This window comes from Centruroides vittatus, unplaced genomic scaffold (genome assembly GCF_030686945.1).
Source record: "Centruroides vittatus isolate TY-2023 unplaced genomic scaffold, ASM3068694v2 contig_2818, whole genome shotgun sequence".
Classification (NCBI taxonomy): Eukaryota; Metazoa; Arthropoda; class Arachnida; order Scorpiones; family Buthidae; genus Centruroides; species Centruroides vittatus.
In genome coordinates this window covers 612,268-639,495 of record NW_027121792.1, presented here as the reverse complement: position 1 = coordinate 639,495, position 27,228 = coordinate 612,268, and the positions used below count along the sequence as shown (strand labels likewise).

At 29.2% G+C, this 27,228-nt stretch overlaps 2 protein-coding genes across 5 annotated transcripts in view; one reads left to right on the top strand and one right to left on the bottom strand.

Moving 5' to 3' along the window:
- The window catches only part of LOC136972151 (Ig-like and fibronectin type-III domain-containing protein 2), a 38,802-nt gene extending 31,106 nt beyond the window's left edge, over window positions 1–7,696 (bottom strand). Inside the window, exons 1-3 of one of the 4 annotated variants that reach the window (XM_067266706.1) lie at window positions 2,190–2,440; window positions 2,102–2,121; window positions 896–1,001 (exon numbers count right to left, since the gene is read on the bottom strand). In XM_067266706.1, the coding sequence (XP_067122807.1) occupies window positions 896–971 (76 nt within the window). In that variant the 5' untranslated portion in view covers window positions 972–1,001; window positions 2,102–2,121; window positions 2,190–2,440. Of the gene's footprint in view, window positions 1–895; window positions 1,002–2,101; window positions 2,122–2,189; window positions 2,441–7,079; window positions 7,110–7,544 lie in introns of those variants that run through there. The other 3 variants (XM_067266705.1, XM_067266704.1, XM_067266708.1) reach the window with 3 other exon arrangements.
- Window positions 7,697–14,743: 7,047 nt separating this feature from the next.
- LOC136972146 (tetraspanin-5-like) overlaps window positions 14,744–27,228 on the top strand; it is a 30,017-nt gene continuing 17,532 nt past the window's right edge. The window contains 2 exon segments of the mRNA XM_067266699.1: window positions 14,744–15,006; window positions 23,050–23,244. Of these exon segments, the coding sequence (XP_067122800.1) occupies window positions 14,920–15,006; window positions 23,050–23,244 (282 nt within the window). The 5' untranslated portion in view covers window positions 14,744–14,919.

Here is a 27,228-nt window from a genome sequence, read left to right as displayed (position 1 = left end):
ATACTGTCATTGAGAACAGTGTTAATGGTAGTAAGATAAATCATCGAACTGGATATAATTTCATCGGATTGATAATTATACATTGCAGTTAGAGAATAACTTGGCATTTAAAAGATTATAACTAAAAAAAAATGATTCATCAATTGTACCGAAGTTATGCAATTTGCTTATAAGTTCAAGAGCCCAACAGGGAGCAAAAACTAAAAAAGAAAACCATGGCGCGTTTCGTCGAATGTCGTTATGTACCGACTTTAAAAAGTTACCGATGTATAATTTAGGTATTCGCCTTCTAAGCTGCTTCATCATAGATGTAAATTTGCTAGGGTGATGTAGCGTGTAGGTCGTTAGGTTAAGAGTGATGACCTAAAGGTCGTTAACACACGCAGGCAACTGACCGGTTTAAAAAACAGGGATTCCAATATACGAATTCTGACCACGTCTTAGTTCATTGGCATCTGAAAGAAAGCCTCTCTTTTTTTTTTCGTTTCTCGGTATTTTATAAATTACGTAAATTAATTAACACACCTTACAAAGTTACATCAACCTCGTAAAGATTCTCTTCTATATACAAACAATAAAATTTTAAAGTGAGCTTTCGTTGTATAATTACGAATCCACATAGGATTGGGTCTTGTTTTTATAATTTAAAATTCATTTTAAACCATAGATTAGCCTGGATAACCTAAACTATAATTAAATTACAAAAGCAGTGCAGCCTTCCTAATGATTTTTTTTTCATTGAGAGGCCATGCTAATTTTTTAATCCTCCCCCATTTAATTACGCTCGATGCAATCTTTCTAAGAATATAATTAAGCCAAGAAGACCGTAAACATAATCTTTAAGATACAGTAACTATTTTATGTTTTACTCTTTATTAAATAATTACTACCTTACCTTTAACTACAACTATGGTGAAACACATTACATATAACTGCTTCGCCAGTCTTTTCATTTTTATCATCTCATGCATTAACCCAAAGACAATTTTTACTTGTTATATCTGTAAAAAAAAGGTTATAAAAAATATAAACGTTAAAAAAAACACAAGAAACTTCTATAAAAAAACACAAAGCGCATCGCAAACATCCTTTTACTCACCAACAATAAACAGCATGCACGAAAGCCAAAAACAATTAACATAATCAACTTATAAGCAAAAATATCCCTTAAGTTAGCCTACGATACGATAAAGGTGTACAGTACAGTACATATATATTTGTATACAGTAGTAGTTACATATACGTCCGTAACGGAGAATGTTTAATATTAATTCCTATCGACGGACATAGAGGATGAAGATGGAAAACTAGAACACAGTTTCATTCATTTTATCCGAGGGACGGTACAATTTTAGATTAAATAGGTCTACTTTATAATCCACGTTTTTCATTCCAGGATAGAGATGATACCAAATCGTTGTGAGAAGAGAAAGTAAGTTTCGAATTTGATGTTAATGTCGTGTTATTGTATAATGCTAATAGTTATTAGAGCATGAAGTGGTTATGTAGGCAATCGGATGTGAAAGTTCTTAACGCTTCGTCGATCGAGTTGAAAAAAATGCCATTCACTTATCGTGAGAGTTTGTAGTAGCATTTATTTATCGAGTTTTCCAATTTTGTATATAACAAGAGTTAAATAATTATAGGTTATATAAAATTTCCTAGTGTTTTTTTTTTTTATATATATATTAAAAAATGTAGGAATATTTCGTAAGAATATTAAGATGACAAATTTCTTCTTTCGGTATAAATATTTCTTGAATATGATCCAAAAATATTGAATTCCTAACAATATACAGTACTGTGATATTTAACCTGTTACATCACTTTCTACCTTGACCTTGATGCTACTTAATTATAAATTATTAAATCAAGTTCTGATCGCAAATAAATTTTAAATAATCAAACAAAAAATGTTTTGCCATCCTTTAACATTTGTTCGGCTAATTTCCTCGGAAATGATTCATTTTTTATAAAGTGAAAACATTTTTCGTTGATGCTTAATCTCTATCAGGCGAAGGGAAAAAATTAAAAAAAAGAAAATAATAATAATAATTTTCTTTTAATTTTAAGGTCGTTACAACAAACTGAATATATTTACCATCTACGAATGTATAGAACCTAAAAGTAAATAAATCTCATTAAAATACAGAGTGGATGAGATTTGATATTTAGCTTTTGATACTTACTACTTCTGCGAATCTTTTCTTGTGTTTAACTACAAACGTGACATTGTGTAGGTAAGATGCCAAGGGCAAACACGATGCAACCACACCACAAGGAGAACTTGTGCTCTGACGTCATCAATGTTGATGATTTAAGTTTTGTCAGTTATTTTTCTTTTGTGTTTTCTGTAATCCAAAAGATTGCAATAATGTGTAAATACAGCCAAATTTCCCAATGCAAACTACATTACGATACGTGATTTTGTAAACTGTTAAATATTTCGTGGTAAAATTTCGTGCTTTTAAACTGTAACCTTTTATTACAGATTCTTATCTCATTTGTGGGAAAGTCTTGTTTTGTACTGATAAAAGTGTATATATGGTACCATCAATAGTGTGTGTGTGAACCAATTCGGAATGCCATTATGTTTTTCAGCTTATTTTAAATACCAGAAATGCTAAAAATACTTTCGGATCATCTTTTATATAATATTTTTAATCGAAACATCTTTGATTTTGTTTAGTATTTTTATATATTTCGTTAAGCGATTAAAAATTACAATAATCGTACGAACCTGCTCGAGTTCTATGTTCGGCTCTACGGGAAAAAGTATCCTATTTGCAGATGTTCTAGAGAGATTTGAATCGGGATCACCCAAATCTGTTACTGAATGAAATTTTTCGCCCACAACAATATTTTTTTGTCAAACTTTTTAATCTGAGAAACAATTTTAGGCCGTGAATCCGCCTATTATTGTTACAAAGGGTGGAGAATTTAACAGTTTTGCAATATTAGAAAGGACAATAAGGAATGTTTCTAGTTGGATGCGTTTGGGGAAAAATTATTAAGAACATAAGTAATTAAATCGTTTCTTATGAAACTTAATATTGTTAATTCATTTTATTAACTTTTTCATGTTTTTTTTTTGATGATTTTTATATAAATAACCGGAAAATACCATTAAGTTTTCTATTCATACACACACACACACACACAAAAAAAACTAATATAACAATTACTTAAGTTGATGACTAATCTTTACATCAGTTAAATATTTATTTTTATATGAAATATTCAGTCTGGCAAAATCTTAACCTGTTGCTCTGGTGCAAGAGAAACCAGTTCAACAACTCCTGCTATATATTTTTTCCAATTTAATTAGACTTATATGTTATGATAGTTATTTTCGTGTAGACGACCCTCGAAGATATATACCAACATTGATCTTGAAAAGCTTTCTTTCTATAACACCGTCTATTCCTCGCTTTTAATTTTCCTCGTAGTTCAAGTTTAGAAAATAAATACATTTTTAATCACAGTCGATAATTGCAAAGAAAATTTTATTACACACGTTAAAGAATACCCGTTTTGAAATCCAGAACATGTTATTAAATAGACACGAAAATAGCGTAGGATGATCTCTAATATCTATGTATATTTGAAAAGAGAAATAACTAAGTTCTGAATCACGTCGTAATATAACTGCTGAAAATTTCGAATTGAAGTTCATGCACTACTATACAACAAGAATTTAGTTTGTTCTGACACAATATAGATTTTTGTCCTCATTCATTCTCGCAATTAAGAATTTCTGATCGATAATTGATCATTTATAAGATTAAAAACGTTGTTTCTAGATCTAGGCTTTTCAAATTAAAAGTTCTTTTTTTTTTAGATTGTAATCTTTAAATCATTATGATGATTTCCCTGTGACTGGAAGCCTGTTTAAATCAGACTTTTCATTCTAAGTTAATAAGAAGAAATAGCGAGGTTAAAGCCGAAGTTTTAAACGCGAAAACGTGTACGTCGGACGTTGGGCGCCGCTTTCCTGTAAGCCTAGAAGTTTGACAATGGCGTTTGGAAAGTCGGTGGAATCATGCTCGACATTCCAAACGCCATTGTCAAACTTCTAGGCTTATATGAAAGCGGCGCCAACGTCCGACGTACACGTTTTCGCGTTTAAAACTTCGGCTTCAACCTCGCTAATATTTCAAAAGAAATTCATAAAACTTGTTATAAATCAATAACAAACCTACAGTTTTACTGAGCTTTATATTCATAATATCTTAAATCATATTCTTTATATGATTAACACAGTTTTACTAAGTATATGTCTGCCTATTTCATTCGAAATGTATCAGTTAAAACTTAGATGCAATGGATCTTGAACTTTATTTTGGACTTCCGATTACCGAAACAACTGTAACAATTCCCTTGAGTCTAACAAGCATTTCTCAGATAACCAGCATTTCTCGGACATTTGTTATCACTAACATTTGGAATTTCTAAGTATGATAATAATCATTTAAAGCATAGAATTACAATAACTATAACAGATCTATTTTACGCTTCTATTCTTCAAATAATCAGTTTATTAATATTTTATAAATCAGAAATAAATTATTCTTATTCTATTATCGAATTTAACGATTGCATATACAGTAATTAATAATTTTTAAATCTATACGTAATCGCCCAAGACAATTAAAGATCCAAAAATTACAGACACATCTTCAAAATTATAGAGAAAAGAATTTTTCAAGTCTAGACTCTTTCCAAATCTATGTAGGTCGTATCAAAGGTCAATCGTCAGAATTGGCAGACTAATCCCAAGGAAGTGAGGCCCTTCTGACAACTAATACAAATCGAATACACTTTGCCAAGAAAATGTTAAACGAACTGAAACATTAAAAAGTAATTAAAGTAAATAAAACGGATTTTTCCTGGATAAACTATATTTAAAATTACATGCAAAACCGATTAAATCGAAGCTCTATTCTGAGAAATTGATTCAGAAACAATTCTTAAAACATGTATAACTCTCCGAATATCCTTGAAACTAATTTATAACATAAAACTTATGTTAAAAACCATTTAATATATTTATTCGAATTATCACTTTCGTCGAATATAAAAGTTTTAAACTATACATTATAATATAGTTAATAACTTATTAATTAAATAATATAAACAATTAAATTGAAGGACATTAGAAAGCGGGACAAGGTTACATTTACATATTTCAAGGTGCCATCAAAGTTATAATTACATTCAAAACGTTTCGTTTTTTTTATAAAACAGCAAAGTTTATTTATATTTATATAATTTCTAATGTAAAGAAAAATATATTAATTGTTTGCGTATAATTTTCGTATCTTAAATAATAGGAATATGTAAGAAAAGAAAATTTTATGAATTAAATTCTAATGCATGACTGAACATCTTTATCGATAAATATTAACCTAAATTTATTCTTTTTCATAAAAATTTTATATTCTTATTAAAAGTTATAAAGTTATATTTAATTATTTATGACATTTTCTGTATTTCTATATATAAAGTTTCTCGAAGAATTATGTTTTAAAAATGGTTAATGTTACTTATGGTTCCAAGATGGCGGCTCGTCTCCGATTCCAGCAAATAGAAGAAGGGAAACAATGGGGATGTACTGTACGTTCTAACCTAACCTAACCTATTCTAATAATTACTGGTAAATATTATTAGAATAGGTTAGGTTAGGTTAGAACGTACGTTACCACTCTTTCCCTTCTATTTGCTGGAATCAGACGAGCCGCCATCTTGGAACCATAAGTAACATTAACCTAAAAAATTATATAATTTCTATATAGTTTAGTATTCGGTAATACATATCTTTCACAAGAATTATTTTGCTGATATTTCAAAAAATAATAATATCTGCCAATTCATTTTTGTATTGTTTTTCTATTAATTTTTAAATTAATAAATATTTTCGAAAGAAATAATTAAAATATATATTGTATATTGTTAATATATTGATCCAACTTCATTTTTACAATAATTTTACTTTAATACTCAATATTTTATATTTTATAGACATCATTAAATGAATTACTATTTAATTTTTCTTATTAACTGAACATAGAACAAGATAAAAGTATTGTAATTTTCATTGTTTAAAAATTTTACGAGTTTTTCCCCATAAAATTGAATAAAAATTAACATTGAAAAAATATATATATATATTCTAGGAAAATTCTATCCAATAATTTATTTTTCATTGTCAATGAAATAAGTTTCCTGTTATTCGATGATATATTTGAATGTAAGCAACGACTGTAAAATTATTATATAAGAACGTAATTGCATTAAAGTATAGGCCCTATAAATCAATTGGCACTCTTAATTGCATAAGCATCTTTTCTCCCATCCTTGTTCTTCGGTGTAAAATAATAACGTTTCGTATGTAAATAATTCTTGCTCAATTAATAACAGAAAAAAACTAGTATTTCCGACCTTGAAAAGAATAAAATTGGATAGAATCCATTGGTAAAAGTCATCAGAAAATAGCATCGACCTTGTAATAAAATATGTTCTCATGACATCCCTCGTTCTACTAGTTCTCATACAAATATCAATATCTTAGTTATAATCGTGAGATAAATGGTAAGAATTTGTTAGTAGGTATAAGGACCGTGTGAGATTTGATGATAAAATTCTGATCCCGCCGAGTTAAATATTCATTATTATGCAGCTATTCTTACATTTCCTGTTAACCTACTAAATACACGCTCAACAAAAGATGATGAATACGAAAAACTACAGTGGATTTTCTACACGTTTAACTGCAATATACGTGTGTTTATAATAATAAACACACGTATATTCTGTCTTTCTGTTAATGTTATCTTACCTGTAAACCTCGATACTTTTCATACAAATTTCAGAAAACACGTGTTTATTTTGAATATTAACGTAAGAATGAGGTGTGCGAGATATTTGATTTTTTAATGCTATACATTTACCTCGAAAAAACGAATAATTTTGCGTTATAAACGATCAGTAAATGAAATCGATCGCAGCTAAAATATATGGATAAAAATAAAATATCCCATCCGAATGATTATCTATCACTTAAGAGTTATTACACTTACCACACCCTCTGACTTGGTTTCGATCCAACCGCGATAACTATTTTAAAACAGAATGTTTTTAACCTTATATAATTTTTATAGATTTATTACTTCTACACAAATAATTATATCTTCTTTCAAAAGCATTAAATGGCATAAAATTATGTTTGTTACATCATTAAATTTCTTAATAGTTAGTAAATACTGCACTCGTTATAGTCACTCTTACAGTGCAGTTTTCTTGAATCGAATCACTTTTTTTTTCTTATCTCTTAGCAAATCTGAAATGTACACTCGCATTAAGTTGTTAAGGCTGTAACATACAGGAAGCTGGGTGTTAAAAAAGTTTAAAAATTTAGTACACCCTTAACAAAAACCCGGAAGGATCGTCATACTTACCCAAAATTTCCTGGCATGAATAGGAAATGCTAAATTTAAACTGTATTTATCGATTGACCAGGTAAAAAATTTGAAATTCCCACTCACCTGTGAAAATTATCGAGAGTTGATGTTAGAAGCGACTGCATGCATACATCTAGTTGCTTTCTCTTCTATTCACCTTTGGCCTTGGCATGTGACGTACCTGTCCGACAGCCTTGAAGACATCCCATCGCCCTTCTGCTAATTCTGTAAAACAGGTTTATGTCAAGTATTCACGTGACGCCTAGATAATCTCTATCTTTCGTTATTTGTTTTACTTAAATAAACTAAAACAATAAAATTAACTAAAGAATTTTATCTCTTAGATATTTATATTTCAATCAACTTTAAATAAATTGCATACGATATTTTTAGCGTGCAATTATCGAAATTATTAGATTAAAGTAAAAATACCTATTCCCTTTGCTAAACAATTGAACATTTTTTTTTTTTTTTCAAAATTAACCTTTAATAAATCAACTTCTAATTGGGAATTCCGTAATTTCTAAGAAAACAATTCTTTTTAATTATTAAAATAACAATTTTCCTCGTTTAATAAAATTCTTTTTAGTTATACGATAACTGTTTTTTTTTAACAATAAAATAACAATACATCGTAACTATATCACGACAGAAATAAAGTTATTGAAAAGTATATGAATAATTTATTAAATTAATAAGTAAATAACAATTTTATAATTAATTTGGTGGCTATCCGTGTCTTCAAATCCTTTACGTAAATATTCGAGATGAAACCGACAGTGAAAGTGTACAGGATAATGTTACAATAAGGAAAATGTAAGTTTGTGAAAGTAATTTTGGGTAATGCAACGGTAACAGGTTGCTATTTAGGAATTGACACGGATTCACGGAACAAGAAGTCGTGTTTTGATTCTCACCAGGAACATTATCTCCGTTGTTTAAACCACTTCCCGGAAATGGTCGATAAAGCTTAACCGAATTTTAATTAAAGATTAAAATTTAATTGCTAATAAATGTTCTAATAATAATATTTTGAGTAATTAATTATTCACCGCAATTATTCACAGAAAAAAAAATGATGATTTTACAAAATAAGATTTAGCTGTGTTTAGATGTTGTTGAAATGCGAGTGAAGTTAATATGTATCTCGGCTTAAATGTTAAATATTTTTAATATTTCAGTTACGCTGTAATCTATAATAAAACTTAGACTAGGTCTAAACTATTTGTTGCCTTGGAGAGTAATGAAGTTGAATGTAACGATCGATAAAAGAGGACTGAGATGATATCATATTATGTAACATCATTTATCATCGTGTAATTTCAGTTCTGTTTGATCTACGAGTTATTAAAGAAAATTCTTGGCCCCGCGGAACATAACTCGGTAAAAATTCGCTTTCTCTTCCGTATCTGTCACTCCAATTTGTAATAATCAATTGCAGATAAGTCGGGATTGATTGTAAAGTTAAGTAGAATTTCACGAATATAATTATGGAAGAAAGCATCTTAAACACTTTTAATTACTGTTTGTACGATAAGGGACTCGAACAATCTTTCTATCTCCGCCTACGCTACACCTAAAATTTTGCTACGCCCGTGGCTAAATATCTGGATCCAGTCATCACATCCTAACTTTCTATTCAGTTTAGGTATCTAGAGCAAAGAGCATGTTAAACATCCCAAAACAATATGAGAGGCATGGCGAACTGGATATATCAGCCAGAAGGAGTTGCACTGTCACGATATGACTGTGTCAGCGTGTGAATTAGGACAGTTGAAATATACGCGAATGATAATCGTCTCTCATCGTGACATTAGCCTGGTTTCTTTTTTATTCTAAGAATATATATGGGATGTGAAACATACGAGAAGTGTTTGTAAATCTATAATTATAATGCCATTTGTCTATTCTTCAAAAATTAATTCTAGAAGATTCAGGAAGTAATTCTAACTGAAATTTTGATAGGATGATTAAATAATTTTTTGAGAAAGTTCATACAGGTTTCGATATTGTTTAACCTATTGTTATTATTTTATCCTAATGATATGATATAGTTTATTGTTTATATTTTAAAAAGAATTTAAAGAATTTATTTAAAAAAAAATTGGATTATTAATCATGTTTTTGAAATCTGTTTAGGTTCAATAATACGTTTCGGTCCATTTAAAAGGAATAATTTATTAGATCATTCATAATACGAGGAAGTTTTGATTATACGTGTGAAAAAGTCAAAAGATATTGGATTACAAACATTTTCCACAAATTAATTCCGTGAAATAGTGTTAACGATAAACCCTTCGTGGACATTTAAGAGAAAAATACCTACCTACAAATCACGTATTCGTATCACTGACTACAATATGCAATTATTTTCTATTTATTGTGTTATATAATAATTATTACTGTTTTTATATTACATTAAATAAAGAACTAGATTTCAAACTTTACTATAAAAAAATATAATGACTACAGTACCTATAACACCATCAAATTCTACTTAAGAAAAGTGTTTTAATTTTTAAATTTTAAAAATATATTCAAAAATTTAGGCAATACCTATTGATTTCATACTATTTTTATTCTAGGCGAAAGTCTATATCTTTTTTAATGTGTTACGAATAATTTCAAATATAATTTATTTTCCAGTCTTTTTTAATTATCCGACGAGAAAAAAATCTATTTATGGGCTATGATTTAGACTTTGCAGTGTTGCAAACCTCATAAAAATTGAACTTAAAATGTGAAAATGATTACAAGATGGCTAATTTAAAAGAGTCGTCGCAGACATACCATTACAGATTATGCATTAACAATTACATTCAGTAGATTATCAAGAATTTTAAATAATTTAGAACAAACTAGAATGGTTTTAAATCCGTTTAAAAGTAAAAACGATACCGAGAATTGGACTTTCATCGAGCAATTATCTGTACAAAGCGGCGAGTGACTAATTGCTGTATATTTAGGAAGCAACAATTACCGCTTCGCAGTGAGAAAATTTACCTTACCCAGTATGTGGCTCTGCTCTATTGTGTTTAAACAGCAGCAGTGAAAATACAATTTAGTTATCTCTGAACTCATTTACGCCTTCGAAACTATAAAAAGAATACATTACTTCGTTCCAAGAAATATATAAAATTATCGAAATTCTTTAAATTTGTTTAGAAATATATGAATATATTAAATTCAGTAAGTAATTTCAAACTGAAATAATCGAATTTTTTCATTTTACATTAATTAATTATTCATCTTTTCAACATATCCACACAATACTTTTGTACATCTACAGTCGGGGTTTCCTGCCCTTAAGGTTTCCATATCTGGTTTTATCTTTCATCTATATATCTCCGTTCTCGAGATTAAGGAAAGACAGACGGACGGACGACATAGGTTTACAATTTCTTCAAATTGAAGCCCAGTAATAATATACAATATGATAATTTATATTCACAAGTTAGCTCATATTGCATAAAACAATGTGTAAAAGTATTGTTTTAATTTTCGTAATAATTAGTTTAGACCTAATAAATTAGTTATAACTTTACCAGTGCCATTCAAAGCTTGGTATGGTAGCCGGAGGCAAAACGGGCCTTTTTTTTAAAAAAATAGAATACGTAGAATATTTCTTTATTAATAAATAACAGTCTTAAGGGTTTTATTTTTTGTTGGTAATAACATTAATTTAGAGGGATACGGGCTCTCGAGTTTTAACAAGGCACAGAGAAAAATCCCCATGCTCTCCCCTCTCCACCACCCTGAACTTTACTATTATTTTGCTTTCTATGATTTAGTTTAGCTAAAATTTTTCTATTACAATTTTAAACAAAATAAACATTTTAAGACAAATTTAAGTAGAAGGCTTAAAATCTAATAAGAAAAATAGGCTAAACACGAGTTAAGGAATTTTAATTTCGAACTCATTATCTAAATAAAAGACTTTTTTTAAATCAATTAGAAAGCCATTATTTTGATCAAAGATCTCTGTAATATAAGAACAGAAAAAATTTGTTATGCAACCCTTTAGTGCGTATTGAGAAATATTTCCTTAAGAATTTTGTGTCGTAAGTTAATCGTTTTGTAATTAAATAAGTCGTTTTTCAATGCATAAGCCTATATGATAAAGAAGACATTCTTGTAAATGTTAAAATACAATATGTTTGCATACTTAAAATATAAATACAATACAATAGAATGATATATTCTCAAGCTGTAGAAATATAATATACTAGAATTTCCAAGTTGTATTGATAGAACAAACAATTTATAGGAAAATAGAAGTAGTTATTAACTTCGAAACAATTTTTTAGGTAGACATTCAATTGTCTGCTCAACATCAAACTGATATAATACATTATGCATGTAGGCCTGTAACTCCGCAACGACGTTATCCTTGTTATTACGAGGAAAAATGGATTGCTTCTGTTTTTACATTATACAGGATATATAGGCCTATATACGATAAAAATAACTTTCTTATTGGAAAAAGACAATTTGATTAAACAAATTTAAAAGTTTAAAATCATCATAGCATAACTCGTTAAATTTAATTTATTTTTATCTCACATTCTATATTAAAAATTCGGCAATACCAAGCTGTGAATTTGGACTGGTGATGAGAGTTAAACTGAGCCGAGCTGGGGTAAGTTGCAGCAAACAGGCCCGTTTTTAGGTGTGGGCCTACCGGGCCTCCTAACATTCGTACCTCGAAAATATGCAAAATTGAATAGAGCAACAAGTAATAAAATTATTATAAACAGTAAACAATCAAAATATATGTTCGATAAATTTTATTAATCCTCCGTTACGAATTCCTTAAGAGGACCTCCAATCTATTCTTTCTTGGCCCAGGTACCAAAGACGGGCCTGGCAGCAAAACCTACTTTTGAAATTGAATTGTAATATTCAAAATAACGGATATGTTTTCGTTTATTAAAACGAGAGCATTCAAATAAAATTACTCGAGCATTAAACAATTGAACTATAAACAATCTTTAGATTAAGAGAGTTATTAAAAGTAATAAAGGGTAATATTTTAAATTGGTACAAATAACAATCATTTCTAGAAAAACAAGTACAGTAGAGTCCCGATAATATATATATATATATTATAGAATACTTGATATAAAAAATAAATATATGAATTAAAAAATATTACGGAAATTAAGAATTTTAAATTAAAAACAAAAAAAAAAAAATAATAGAGATAGATCCACATTTAAATAACAAGGTAATAACACTGAAAAGTTTTCAAGCATCACAGATTTCCTGAACATATAATAATTTATTTTTGAAATATTTCTTTGTAAAAGTTAAAAATAAAAGCGCTTGTTACGCTAATAAACGAATTAATTTTTTTAATACACATGAATGAACGTAGACCTTATCTGTTTAATCTAATAATACTAAATAATCACTACATTTTTAAGACGAGTAAGTTATGTAAGTATGCCTTGCGTGGTTGTTTTATAATTTAAATGCAACAAATCATCTAACCTCTGAACAACGGCCACTGACGGAAACATAAAAAAAAAAAAAAAAAAAAAAAATGGCCGTTGTTGAGGTGGCTGTTATTATCAGTCTCAATTTTTTTATTTTCAATTATTTATTTTAAGGTGCAAACGCACATACCCTGGCCCCGCTTAATAGCATTACCAGGGATTATTATAAGTCTAACGATATTTATACAAATCAAGAAATTTAAATCAACCAGCAACATGTTGCTCAACTTTCCCGGCAAAATTTAAAATTTTAGTGGCGCCATCTGTTATCACATTTTATTTTAAAAAACTTTTTATATTTTTAACAATTATAAAACGGCAAAAAGCTTAAATTTGAGGGTAGGGATGCGTTTTGTAAAAAATTGTAAGTGTTAATAACGAGTAAAATCGTCACCGACCCTACTGGCGATACACGCGAACCCCATTATTTTCTCACCCCTTAATCTTTAATCACTAAAATTTAATAGCACCAATCCCTCTAATATACAAACCTCCCTGCCAAATTAAGATATTAATTTATATAAATATAGAAAATACTTTTAGACAATCACGAGCAATCTCTACCACGATAAGTAACGATTTGCAGTAACGTTTACTGCAAATCTTTCTCAAAATTTAATAAAAATATATTTTATATAGTTATTAAACAGACAACCATATGGAAATTCATTTGTACTAATTAATAAGAACAATTATAAAGAAAGACAATTAGATACTCGTTAGATAGATACCTAGAATAATAAAACAAAAAAAAAACACCTTTTTTCCCCTTTTATTTATAGTGATTTTATTTAAAAGAATTTTATAAATGATTTGAACAGAAAGGAGGTAAATTTATATCAATAGTGTTCCTACATCCTGGAAATGAAGGAAAATAAATGATATACAATAGAAGCTCTATTATATTGCAAGGCTGTTTTTCGTTCATGTTTCTCTGCACGCTTAGAAAACAAAAGGGATATAACGTGCGCTATCGTTTTTGTGACAGGGATCAAAACTTTCAAAAACCAGCGCGTAAGTTAACATTTTTAGCTTAACTTATTTCAAATGTTCAATAAAGGCATTTGTAATCGTTTTACGCGTCTATGGTCGCAGTTAAGAGCGGCCGCTCTCATTGTGGCCTGGCCGAACCCAAATATTTAATTGAATATTTATTATAAATAAAATTAAACTTATGAAATACAGAAAATATTGTGTACGAAATGAGGCACGTCATTCCAGTGCGTTTTATCCGCTTTCGCTTAATTTTCTGTATTCAAAAATTTTAAGAAGTGGATAAATAACGCGCAGTTTAAACGACGCGCCTCAAATATCTTGTCACTTTTTCTTATTATTTGTCAACTGAATAATTATGAGAACTAAATTCAGTGTTTTTTAAATATTCGCCAAATCTAAAATACGGTCCGAAATTAAATTTAAAGATCGTGGCTATTTTACAAGAAAATTTGAATTCCGCTAATAAACGCCACTATATATATATATGTCGTTTCATAAATATTAAACTTATATTTTCATAAACCTAGCATTTAAATATTAATAGTAATATTATAAAAATATGAATTTTCTAGCTATTTTTAAAAAAAGATTTATTATCGAGTTTTGGTCGAGATAAAATTTTTAGCTATAAATCATAAATTTAAAAAAAATGATCACAAAATAATTTCGTTTATATTTTAAATAATATAATTAATATTAAAATATTAAATTAACGGTAGATAAATACGTTAAATTTAAATTAAATATCTAAATAAAATTTAAAAGAGTTGTTAAAAAGCAGATGGCGCTGTTATGTTTCCTAGCAACCAGAAAGTAAATTTTGACTGGAATCTGAATTGTTTATTTATTAGCATAATATAAAATAGTCCTAACTGTTTCTTATTAGCTCATGTTTCTCCTAAGTTATTCGCAGGATCCGTCAGTGAAAGCCGTTATACTTAGATTTATGAGTATTATGATTTGAGATGCCTGGAAGAAAGCATAGAAGAGATAAAAGTGAAGTTAGTTGTTGCTTGAAATATCTCATTTTTGGCTTTAATGTTATATTTTGGGTGAGTTTTGTAAATATTGAATTATTCAACATGGCTTATAATCAAAATACATTTACCCAGTTAATTATTTTTTCAAACTTTATTTACATGGTAATGAATGGGGAATTGTTTTAGACACTACATGTATTTTATATAATACAATATATACATATATGTAAATATTGTATTATATATTACATTATTATTTAGCATTATTTATTTGAATTGAAAAATTCAGTTTTTGCGATTACTCGAGTCTGGTGACACGATTATGAATTTATTAAATTTTTATTCGTATTCAATTTTCTTAAATTTGGTTATGGTAAATTATTTTACAAATGAAATTCTGTACTTTTCGGTTAACGGGATGTCAGTCGATATGTAAGGCAACTGGTAAGATTCGAGATCCCCGGAATTGTTGATCCTTTGTGTGATATTTGCCTCTAAAGATCAGTTTTTAACATGTATCGGTCTACCACCTATTCTACGTGCTTTGCGTGTAGCTGTGGACCTCGGCACCTGGGTGAGGGAGAGCCCCACACCCCCTAAAACTATATAATTACTTGACATTATAGTCGAGTGGACTAATCGAAGCTAGCATGGTCGCGTGGGCTAAATTGTTAAATGCGATAGTCTTCTAGTTAACCAAAAAGTACCTGAAATTTATATATTAGGAAAAAAGTTTTACATTATAACATATAATACATTTATTTGCCCATACAAACAAAAATGCAAAACTTTGTAAATAAAACAAAATTTAATTCAGATTTGTTACAAACTCATTTTATAAAAACACATTGAAATTATTTATCAAAATTAACAAGGAGTTTAACAGAGAGTAAGATCATCAGTCTGTCCTATTTAATGAAATATGATAAACTTATCCTGTCATTCACAGAATAATTTAACCTTATTTTGGAAATAATAATCATTTTCATATTAGGTAGCATGAATATGTTTTGATAATGTGATTAATTAATTAATCATACTATCAAAGAATCAATTTTATATTTTTAAGATTGTTAAAAATTAATTCAGAAATTTTTTTAAAAATTACTTTAATATTTCGGACTTTACTTATTATTATTATTATTATTATTATTTTTTTTTTTTTTTGTAGGTTTTGAAGCAAAGAATTCTTTAAATAACATTTTTAAAATTTTAAGATCAGAACATTAAAATAATTTTTTTTATAAACGAGTTAACATATTTATTTAAATATTGTTTAGGTTAGGTTAGACTAACCTAACCTTTATGAAAATAAATATTTATTATTAATAATACAATTATTTTTTATATAAAAATAGATTATATTATATATTATGAAAATGAATGATTGAACAAATTTTGACTTAAACAAAAGTTTTTTTATAATTGTCATAGTTAACTTAAATTTTTATTTGGTTAATATAATTCTAATTGTAAAGATATTTGGAATTTTAAAACTTTTCTTAGATTTTTTCAGGGTTATCAAATGAAAAGTTTATTTGCAAGAAGTAGACTTAATGATGCCAATGAGGAGTTTCAAGTGCTGTTCCTAGAGTCTGTAATGAATAAATGTTCGAGATTTAAGTGTTTCTTACGTGTGTTAAGTTAGTAACAAAGTATAATCAACTCAAGCCATCTTCAAGTCTACTCTTCACAAGTAAACTTTTGTTTCATTATCTGGTGGTAGAAGCAAAGTAAAAATATTTTAATTTCGGTAGTGTTTTGATTTTGATCTCTCGACAATCTGTCTTCGACTGATCTTATAGACTTTGGGATTAAATGGTAGATATATTAAATTTAAATTGAATTAAATTTAGTAATCATCAAAAACAGAACATTAAAAGCATAGAATGAAAATATAATAGATATATAATTTTTGCCAATGTTATTTATAAATTAATTCTACAGAAAATCAATTTAAATTTCTTTATACAATGATAAATTATTTCTTATGACAAAAATTTAACAAACAAAATTTTCTCTGTAAATTTTATCATTAGGCTATAAACATTATTAATAATAAAGTATTCATTAAAAGAAGAGTTACCACAGTTTCATGAAAATTATAGTAAATTGTTGTTTTGATGAAAATAATAATAAACTTTATTTATTACAGTTTGAGCTTTGTTTCAATTTTTTAAAGGCTTTTCATAGATATTTCTGACTCCAAAAGTAAGAAGAAAAAAAATTTAAAAAAAGTCAATATACGAATACTTTCCAGAATAAACTTTTATGAGAAAAGTCAATAATTTATGTCAATATGCTTTAAATATAGCTTTTCTAGAAAAATAATATGCAATGTATATGAAATTTTTAATAGAACTATTAGTTATTTTCATAGAATTAAAAACTTTTTAAGTGAAATTATGAAAGTAATAAAACATTAAACTTTTTTTTGATATAACGAATAATTAACTACAGAATTCTGATTTAGATATCTTTATACTTATAATTTTTTTTATATAATTAATATTATAAGTAGTATTTTTTATTCTTTGCAAAGATTTTTAAAATTCAAAATTTCATTTACATAGAAATAACCTGTGTTGCACACTAATTTTTAAATAATACTGTATATTGTTTACAAAGGTTTTAACTATAGAATAACAAATTGCTTACCATATTTGACATACTATTGTTTATAGTCTGATTATTATAATATATACAATTATGCATTGAAAATATTATTCATTTTCATAAATAAACTAGTTTTACAAGATATATATATGTTTACAAATTCTGATTGCATAAATTTCACAAATGAATAAACCATAATATATAAAGTTTACAGTTTAGAATGCTTTCATAAGCAAATATTTTCATATTTAGAATGTTTCTTAAAATGTTTAATATAGAATTAAGCAAAATATGAACTGTGTACTGAATTATAAAACTACTCTACTTTTAAGGAACAAATCACATTTTCAGATATTATAAATTTTAAAAGGAATATTAGTATAATACTCCTTATGTGATTACATTTTTATGTTTTAAATATAAATTTTAAAATTAAACTACAAGAATAAAAATTAAATTCATATTCTCAAATATTCTAATTATAAGAAATAGGAGTGAGTTTGTTTCAAGCCTTATTCATTTGAAAGATGCAGAGAGTGATTCTGAATGATCTCTTGATATTTCTGTATCAATAGATCATTCAGAATCATCTCTCAATTGCTTTAGAAATATTTTATTGTATCAGGTCAGTCCATAAGTTCATGCGTATTTTTATCTACAAAAAAAGCAGCAAAAAATTTTAATTAAATTTTATTTTAATCTATAATGTATTCACCATTATTTTGTATAATTTCTTGCCATCTTGATGGTAGCTTTTTAATCCCGTCTTCATAAAATGATTTCGGTTTTGAATCAAAATATTCTGAAATAGCCTTTTTTACATTGTTCTCATCCTCAAAAGTTTTCCCTTTTAAAAAATTCTGCAAACTGCGAAAAAGATGATAATCACTGGGAGCAATATTTGGCGAATATGGTGGATGAGGTAAAATTTCCCAGTTGTAGCTTTCAAGTTTCTGTACAGTTATTTTTGCAGCATGTGGTCTGTGGCATTGTCATGTTGCAAGAGAACCTGCTTTCTGTTCACTAATGACGGTCGATTTTTTTTCAATTTTTCATTTAAACGCTCTAATTGCTCACAATACATTTGAGCTGTAATTGTTTGATTAGGTTCTAACAGCTCAAAGTGAATTACACCTGACATATCCCACCAAACAGACAAAAGAATTTTTTTTGAATGCAACCCACCTTTTGCAGTCTGTTTTGGCTGCTTGTTGCAATCCATCCATTGTCTTTTTCTCGTCACATTATTATAGAGGATCCATTTTTCGTCTCCAGTAACCAGCCGATCAAGAAAAGGTTCTAAAGCAATACGGGATAAAAGAGACGTGCAAATGTTTACACGTTGTTGTCGGTTAGCTATTGACAGTTCGTGTGGTATCCATTTTCCTAGCTTTGAAACTTTTCCTTTTTGTTGTAGGTGTCTATGAACAGTTCCATGAGATGAATTTAAACGTTCCACAATTTCATCAACTGTTAAAGATGGTTCTGCTTCAACTAGTGCAGAGAGAGCATCATCAAAGTCAACAAGTCTTCCAGTACGAGCCTTATCCTCCAACTAAAATCATTGTTTCTAAATCTTTCAAACCACTTCTGCGCAGTCCTTGCACTAATTAAAATTTGATTATGTACAGTATTTAGTTTTTTGGCTGCATTTGTAGTATTCTCACCACTTAAAAATAAAAAGTATAAAACATGTCTTTTGTATTTGTCGGTTACTTCCATTTTAACGAAAATAAACAACTAAAATGTTCACAATTCTGAACAGTATTATATGAATGAGATCCAATTTAACACTTCAGTGTAAAAATTATCACATTAGACTGACATTTTTAACAGCAAAACAAGATTTTTCTCAAGGTCATAAAAATGTGCATGGACTTATGGACTGACCTGATACATAAAGTAAAAAATAAATAAACGTTGATATTAGTCTAATAGATATATTGATGCTTAAATCTAATTACAGTAACATTGTTACATATCAGTTTGTGTGAGAATACTTAATGCTACTAAATTTTGTATATTTTTATGTACTTTTGAAGCACTATAAATTCTTTCAACAAGCTTTTTAACATCATTATCTATTTTCTTAGTTATATGAATAATTTTTTAATATTCAAAATAACAATAAATATTTGTCTTTATTTCGTTTTAATTATCATTTAACTTGTTAGTAAAATGAATGGTACTGTATAATGTGCTTACATCTTAATTTTATTTCTTTCTCTTTCATTTTTTATGGCTCTTTCCACCCCATGGGCACTAAAGTTATTTTAATCATAAATGCTATGGAGTGGCCAGATGTAGGATGGGACTCAACGTATCCAGGTGAACCATTTCTAAAAAATTCCTGGAGGTTCTTGACCCATTCAGATTTGATCTTAGATCTCTAGAGCAGTAGGCTGCCACCTTAGCTATTTGGCCATCTGGCCTTGACCATGTGGTGAGGGATGGAGCTGACATATCCGGGATGGATTTTCCATGAAAAATTCCTGGGGTTTTTTCGACCACCCAGATTCAATCCTGGGTCTCCCAGATCAGTATGTTTCCTTGACCATCCAGTCATCTTTTTACTTAGTTAATGATTATATCTTATTTTTCTTTTTAAATCAAATTACATTTCTAGAAATTCCTAAATGTAAAATTCTTGACTATACTTTACAAAGAACTAAAATACAGAGATAATATTGATTAACAAAGTAATATAAAATTTTTGCTTATGAAATTTTGTTATACACGTGTAATTGCAGTAAAAACTGTTTTAAAGTTGCTGAAATTTTTCACTAGAAAATAGTTTTATATAGAAACTTTAGTTATGCACATAGTTAAAAGTTAGATATATCTGCAAGTATCATCTACATTGTGTTTAGAACTATTGATTAAAATAATTAATGAGTAATAAATATTGAAATTTCAAAGAAATATCATTCAATATTAAAAACAAAAAATGTCTTCCTGTTTTTTTAGACGATTATTGATATTTATTACATGCATCATTTTTTAAAAAATGTAAATGAATTATAAAACAATTAAGTATAATGGTAATGAATTATGAATAGAAAATATTATTCAAAAGAAAAAAATTGATTGTTTTTGCCAAATTACTGAATATAATAGCTTTATCAGTTTTGGCCAAAAGTCTGCATTTCACAAACTTGCGATTGGCAAATGTGTAAATAATGCAGCAGTTTGTAAATGAAAATCTAATATGCAGAAGATATCTAAAAATGATAATTTTAAAGAAAGTTCATTGTATTTATTTTGTTTTAAAAAACTAATAAAATTTCTACTAAAATAGTGAAAAAATTCAAGGGTGTATCCTAAGATGTGAAAATTTTCTAGTAAATTTTTAACCATTATTTTAAATAATTTTTATTTGAAAACCTATTTACGAAAATAGACTAATCTGTTTAATGACAAAATTAATTAATTTTATTTATGTACATTAAAATTTTTATTTTGCATAATAATGTTTATTTTGATACATGACAAAGTACATAAAATAAAAGTTAGTATTATTTAAAAAATAAACACATCAATATTAAGAAAACACTGGATAAATGTTGGGATCTTATGACTTAATATCAGTAAGGGTAAATTTTATCTACAAATAAAAATATGAAACTACTTACTGTAAATGAACAATAGTAACACCTTATATTGAAAATATAATTGTTTTAAATTTTGTATTAATATTCCTAAATATTCCTATCTTTTAATATGATGAGAGGATATTGGATTGTTTCTTGCCATTTAGATATCTAAAATTTTGAAATTTAGCAAAATTGCATTTAGTTTCGAATGTATTTTTAAATTAACTATAACATTGTAATTATTTATTTAGTTTTTCAAATCTTGCTAATATATAAAATAATGTATTGAAATCTTAAAAATTTAATGGTAACTGATATAAATTTGGACTAAAATAAGGTAAAAGAATGATGATTCAAAACTATTATTAACTTAATTTTTTTTAATGAAATTAATGCTAAAAATAGTTATCATTTTTATAATCTCATCTGTGGAAAAAAATGTAAATTTTTTTTAATTGAATGCCCTTAGTGAAAAATTATTGAAAGATTTAAATTTTTATAATTTTTTTTATTCAAAAATTATGATTCATAAAGTTGTAATTTGGAATAAATTTTCAATAGTTGAAATTTTAATGATCTCTCTTTTGAATTTTACATTGTCAGTTCTTCAAATATAAAAAAGTCAATTGATTTGTAATGTATGACTTTTTTAAATAAATTTTTTTCCATTCCATTAAGAAAATGTCACGTTTTCTTAGTGGAACAGAAATATGATTCTCAACTTCATTTCTATAGCAAGTGTTATTACCACACCAGCAATATGGCAATGAGCATTGTTTTGTAATAAAATTGGCTATTCTTTCACAAATTCTGGTCTCTTGTGGAAAAGTGCAAACCATAAGTGATGTTTTTCTTCTCGATGATTTCATGTATGTGGTCAATGATTCCCATCGACAGATGCCATTTTAGCTGCAACAGAGCAGTCCATGCACTCTATCCATGAGAACAGTTCGGTTGACAAAGTACAGCACCTATTGGATACTTGAAACAGGTGCTGGAAACAGATAATTCAGTTTTAGTAAATGTTACATAGCTTAATCATATCAATTATAATCCAGATATTTCGACAAAATCCGAGTAAGGACTGATCTATAACATCTTACTTTAATATTTTTTAATTAAGTTTGATTTGTAAAAATTGTAGTATCATGTATTTTAATTTGAAAATGTAAAAAAATAATATTTTAAAATATAGAATCAGTTGTCCGTAGATATTAATTCCTGTAAAACTATTTTATAACATAACATACACAAAAAATCAAAAATCCAGTAAAAGAAATGTAAAATTTAATGAGAAACTAAAGTTTTCAACAACTTTTGGCCATCATTGTCAAGTTACAACTGTGTACAAATATACAAATCCAACAACGAAAGTTTAAAAAAAACAAGGTGGCATTCAGTTGGTTAAGTGAAGCAAGCAGAATATTGGTATTAATCAATTAGAAAAATTGATTTAGTTGATTTCAAAATAAGATCCTCCACACTTGCAAATGGTTGTTATTGTCCTTGTAATTAATTGTGATGTCTTTTCTTCGGGCTTTGTATATCTTCAGTTTTTCCAAGTGCTTAAGATGGTTAACATCTCTGGAATGATATATGAGATGTGCCTTGTCTGGGTGCATCTTGTATATCATTCCAGAACTTGAACTTGATTGTCAGTAGTATGAGCTGCCAAAGAGTTGTGACCCTTTTTGATTGATATTAGATGTTCCTTTAATCAATGACTAAAGGAATTATCTACAGGTTTTTAATATTTGAATTATTGAAAAAAAGTTTATAAGTGAACAATAGCATAAACAGATACATTTCATTAACAGACAAAAATGGAAATAAATACTTTTTTACAGTTATAAGTTTTAAGTATGATGTTCTATAAAATAAATAAATTAATCACTATTTATTTAAGTTGCTAGGACTCAGCATCCTTGTAGTTGGAGTTTGGGCTTGGACTGAAAAGGATATCATCAATAATTTAACAAGAATAACAAATATTGCATTAGATCCTGCATTTGCACTTGTCATTGTAGGAAGTATTACTTTCATTATTGGATATACTGGCTGTGTTGGTGCATTAAGAGAAAATACATGTTTGTTAGCTGCTGTAAGTATTTTTTTCCTTTTTAATTTGAAAATTTTATAAGTATTAATTCAAACTGTATTCTTTGGAGTGTAAAATTTTAGAAGCTTCAAATGCTGTTGGGCCATATACTCAATATCAGGATCAGTTGAAAAAATTTATATTATTTTATTATTTTTCTTATAAATAAAATAAAAGTGTAGATTTAATATGTTTAAAAATGCAGTGAAGCATTGAAAATCCATAAAAATTGACGCATAATTCCCTCCAGTTATTTCAAATATATATATAAATTAGCATTTTAAATACTGTAAACTCCAAATACACTGTAATTCAAGTTTAGGTATTCAAAGTTTAAGCCAGTATTTTCAAAAGGGAATGTAGAGCTATTTAAAAAGATTCAAAATGAAAATTAGAACATTAAAAATGCAAGGCTGAATGAATATCAACAATGAAGTTACCATTGAAAGGATTAATTAATATCCATTTTCCAATAACTGAATCTGGATTTTTGATGTTTTACTGTATATATGTTTAAATTTTACAATTTTTAAAATACAAGGGCTATTTGGAAATCAATCTCCAAGAGGCATGACAGGAAAAATGGTAAACTATTTTTATTATACACAAAAGTTGCACACACACATGAACTATTTTACAACATAATCACTGTATAAATTCAGATAAATTCATTTGTTATAGCATGACGCCATCTTCTGTATACCTTGCTCAAAGAAGATTGTCACCAAGGACATCAGCCACTCTCAAATGCCATCCATCAGCTATTCATTATTGTCAAATCTACAACCAAAACCAAATTTTTATTTTTGCAAACGAATGATAATTGCTCAGTACAAGATATGAGCTGTAGGGTGGGTAGTTGAATACCTCCATTGAAACTTTCATTCATTCATTCTTTATTGCCTTCTACAAGGTACAGGCACCGGTACCGCAGTTAGCACAATCGGTTAGTAACAAGGTATAACAATATAGAATTACAGGAACTTAAAACAAAATACAGATAAAATACAAATACAAATAAAGTAAAAAGGGTAATGAAATATGGATACACATAATGGTATATAGCACAAAGGAAAATATGTTACACTGAAGCAAGTGCACTTACAATAGTATAAAATACAAAGATTACAAATGGCTTACCCTACAGATAATACAAGATATTAGCTGATATGAAATGATACACTACAAAATATAGGATGCAAAGGTTACAAAGTGGCTACTGAACAATTGGGGTATTACAATATATTAGCAAGTATGTTATGATACATGTGGATACAATACAGTACAGTGGACAAAGTGGTTACAGCAGTAACAGAGACACGGCCAGTGCTATACAGAATACAGTAACAGCAGGGTGATAACATGAGCATGTGACAGAAGCACGGCAGAAAACAGAAGTTAGGAAGTATAGTCTATCCGCTCAATGGCTTGAGCCTTTACCCGTAGGTAGACTTGGCAGCATTTATCCATTGTGTTGTGATCGTGATTTTTATTGTTTTCTCTGATACAATTGGTGCATTTTGGTGTCTTTTCTTTGTTGCAACAGTCCTTGAAGAGGTGGTTTCCTCCACAGTGGCTACACACTGTTGTTTCCGAGGCACAGTCCCGGGCGTGATGGCTGAATCTGAGGCACTTGAAACATCGATTCGTGGGTATGAAGTCGTATACAGGGCATCTGGTCCACTCTAAACAAATCTTTCCTTCTTTGAGCATCATGTTACGTAATGTGGGAGAAACCTCTAAGACCCACGTCACATAATTTGGATTCTTCTCTTTGATAGAATACCTAATCCGGGCATCACTGTCAATGGTCCCATCTTTAAATGAGCAGTAAATATTCACATTTTGCTCAGAAATGTATTTTGTGAGGGACTCTCTTTCTACAGAAACAGGTACGGAAACAATCTTGACAAGGGGACGACGCTTCTTTGCAGGTTTAGCACACAGCTCTGGGATCTCGTTCACTCTCTCTTCGAGAAACTCCACATCATTAAAGTCAACTAAATCCACAGCTACTCCACCATTAATTTTTCTGAGTCTCTTGACCCCTAGCCCCATCTCTGTGGGCTTAATGTTATTGATAAGCAGGGCACGTGTTTCCTCTGAACTGTTATCCTCGTTTTCACTATAAATGAGAACAGTATGTATTGGTTTCTGGGGCTCCTTAGTGGGTTGTGGTGGCTGTATATCCCGTTTTAAAATTTCACTATAGCTAGGTTTTGGAGCTCTTTCCTTATCGAGGGAAAAGGGTGTTTTAGCTTTGCTTATCTTGTCAACGTCAGCTTTCAACTCAGAGATAGCTGCCAAGGACTTCTCCTGTTGTGTTACCACTAATTGTATAAGGTCTTCTTTAGTAGTTAGGGTGGCCAGCTTTTGCTCCAGGGATTCAGGAAAGCAATTAGCTTTTAAGGAAGTTACAGCCATGTTAATAACTTTTGTAAAGTGCTCAGTAATAATACATATATGCTCTTTAGTTCCTACTTTACTATTGTAGTTATTTTCACAATAACCTTTAAGCTCATCGAGCACCTTGTAAGAATCTGTTATAAATTCCTCAATTTTATGTTCAGACATGATGGAAACAAAGAGTGGACCAGGCAAAAATAAAGAAAAACAGGCCGACGCGCTAGACACAGTCTGACACGCTTGTTGGACTTAGTATAATACCGAGGTAAGAAAGTAAAACAAACGTGCAGGGGTACTCACTAGTAGGTTCCTGTTGTAGAATCCAAAAGAGAAGGTCCAGAAGAAGGTGTCTGCAAAGAATTGTTGGTAAAAAGGTGAGAGTTTCACAGGTGAAGAGGTCCAAAGTACAGTCACACCAAAAGTATCTGGGTAGGCTGTCAATAAGGCTGGGACCATGGCCAAGCAGCCCACCTGGATACTTTTGGTGTGACTGTACTTTGGACCTCTTCACCTGTGAAACTCTCACCTTTTTACCAACAATTCTTTGCAGACACCTTCTTCTGGACCTTCTCTTTTGGATTCTACAACAGGAACCTACTAGTGAGTACCCCTGCACGTTTGTTTTACTTTCTTACCTCGGTATTATACTAAGTCCAACAAGCGTGTCAGACTGTGTCTAGCGCGTCGGCCTGTTTTTCTTTATTTTTGCCTGGTCCACTCTGTTTCCATCATGTCTGAACATAAAATTGAGGAATTTATAACAGATTCTTACAAGGTGCTCGCTGGCTGGCTGAAATCAGATATCACTCTGATAAGTCTGGCTGGGTTGTAAAATGGCAATGGCACTAACCAACACTGTTAATCCAGTCAGACAGGGGTGGACTGGTCTGCTAGTTAGCAGGTCACCCCAACTAACCAAAAACAGACAAGGGTGCCTGCAGACACAACACAAACACAAATACTGGAACTTCAAAATGGCAAACCTGGTAGTCTTCACTGAGGGCTGACTGGGGAAGCCAAGATGGTGGTACTCCAAAATCCAACACTCAGCTATTTAAAATCACTAGAAAAGAAAGGCTTAGCAAACCTAAGCCTAACAGCTGTGCTAGGACTAAATTAGCCGTAACCTCCTATACCTAAACACCAGCTAAGCCTAAACTTAGCTGACACTATCTAAAGACTAAATTTAGGGTTAAGCACTTGTAACACTTCAAAAACAGTTGAGGAGCACAGAAATACACGTCCTCTCTCCACCAAGTCTGAAGACACTCTCCCTCTATTGAAACTGTTGGGGCAACTCTTGTGCATCTGGCTGTGTGAGGGTGTGCATTGTTGTGGACCAAAACAATGCTTGAGGTCAGCATGTCTTGCCTCTTGTTCTAAATTGCTTGTCTAAGCTTTTACGGCCGATTGCAGAAGAGAGATTGTTTAGAGGCCAACGGCAGTTTACGGATCGGGTAGACTGCAGTTCAGAAAAATTTCATTTCAGAGATGGTGTTTCGAGCTTGCCACAATGTAGACAGCAATTAGAAATAAGTTATTTGACCTACTTTCTAGACTCACTCAACAGCAGGTTTAGAG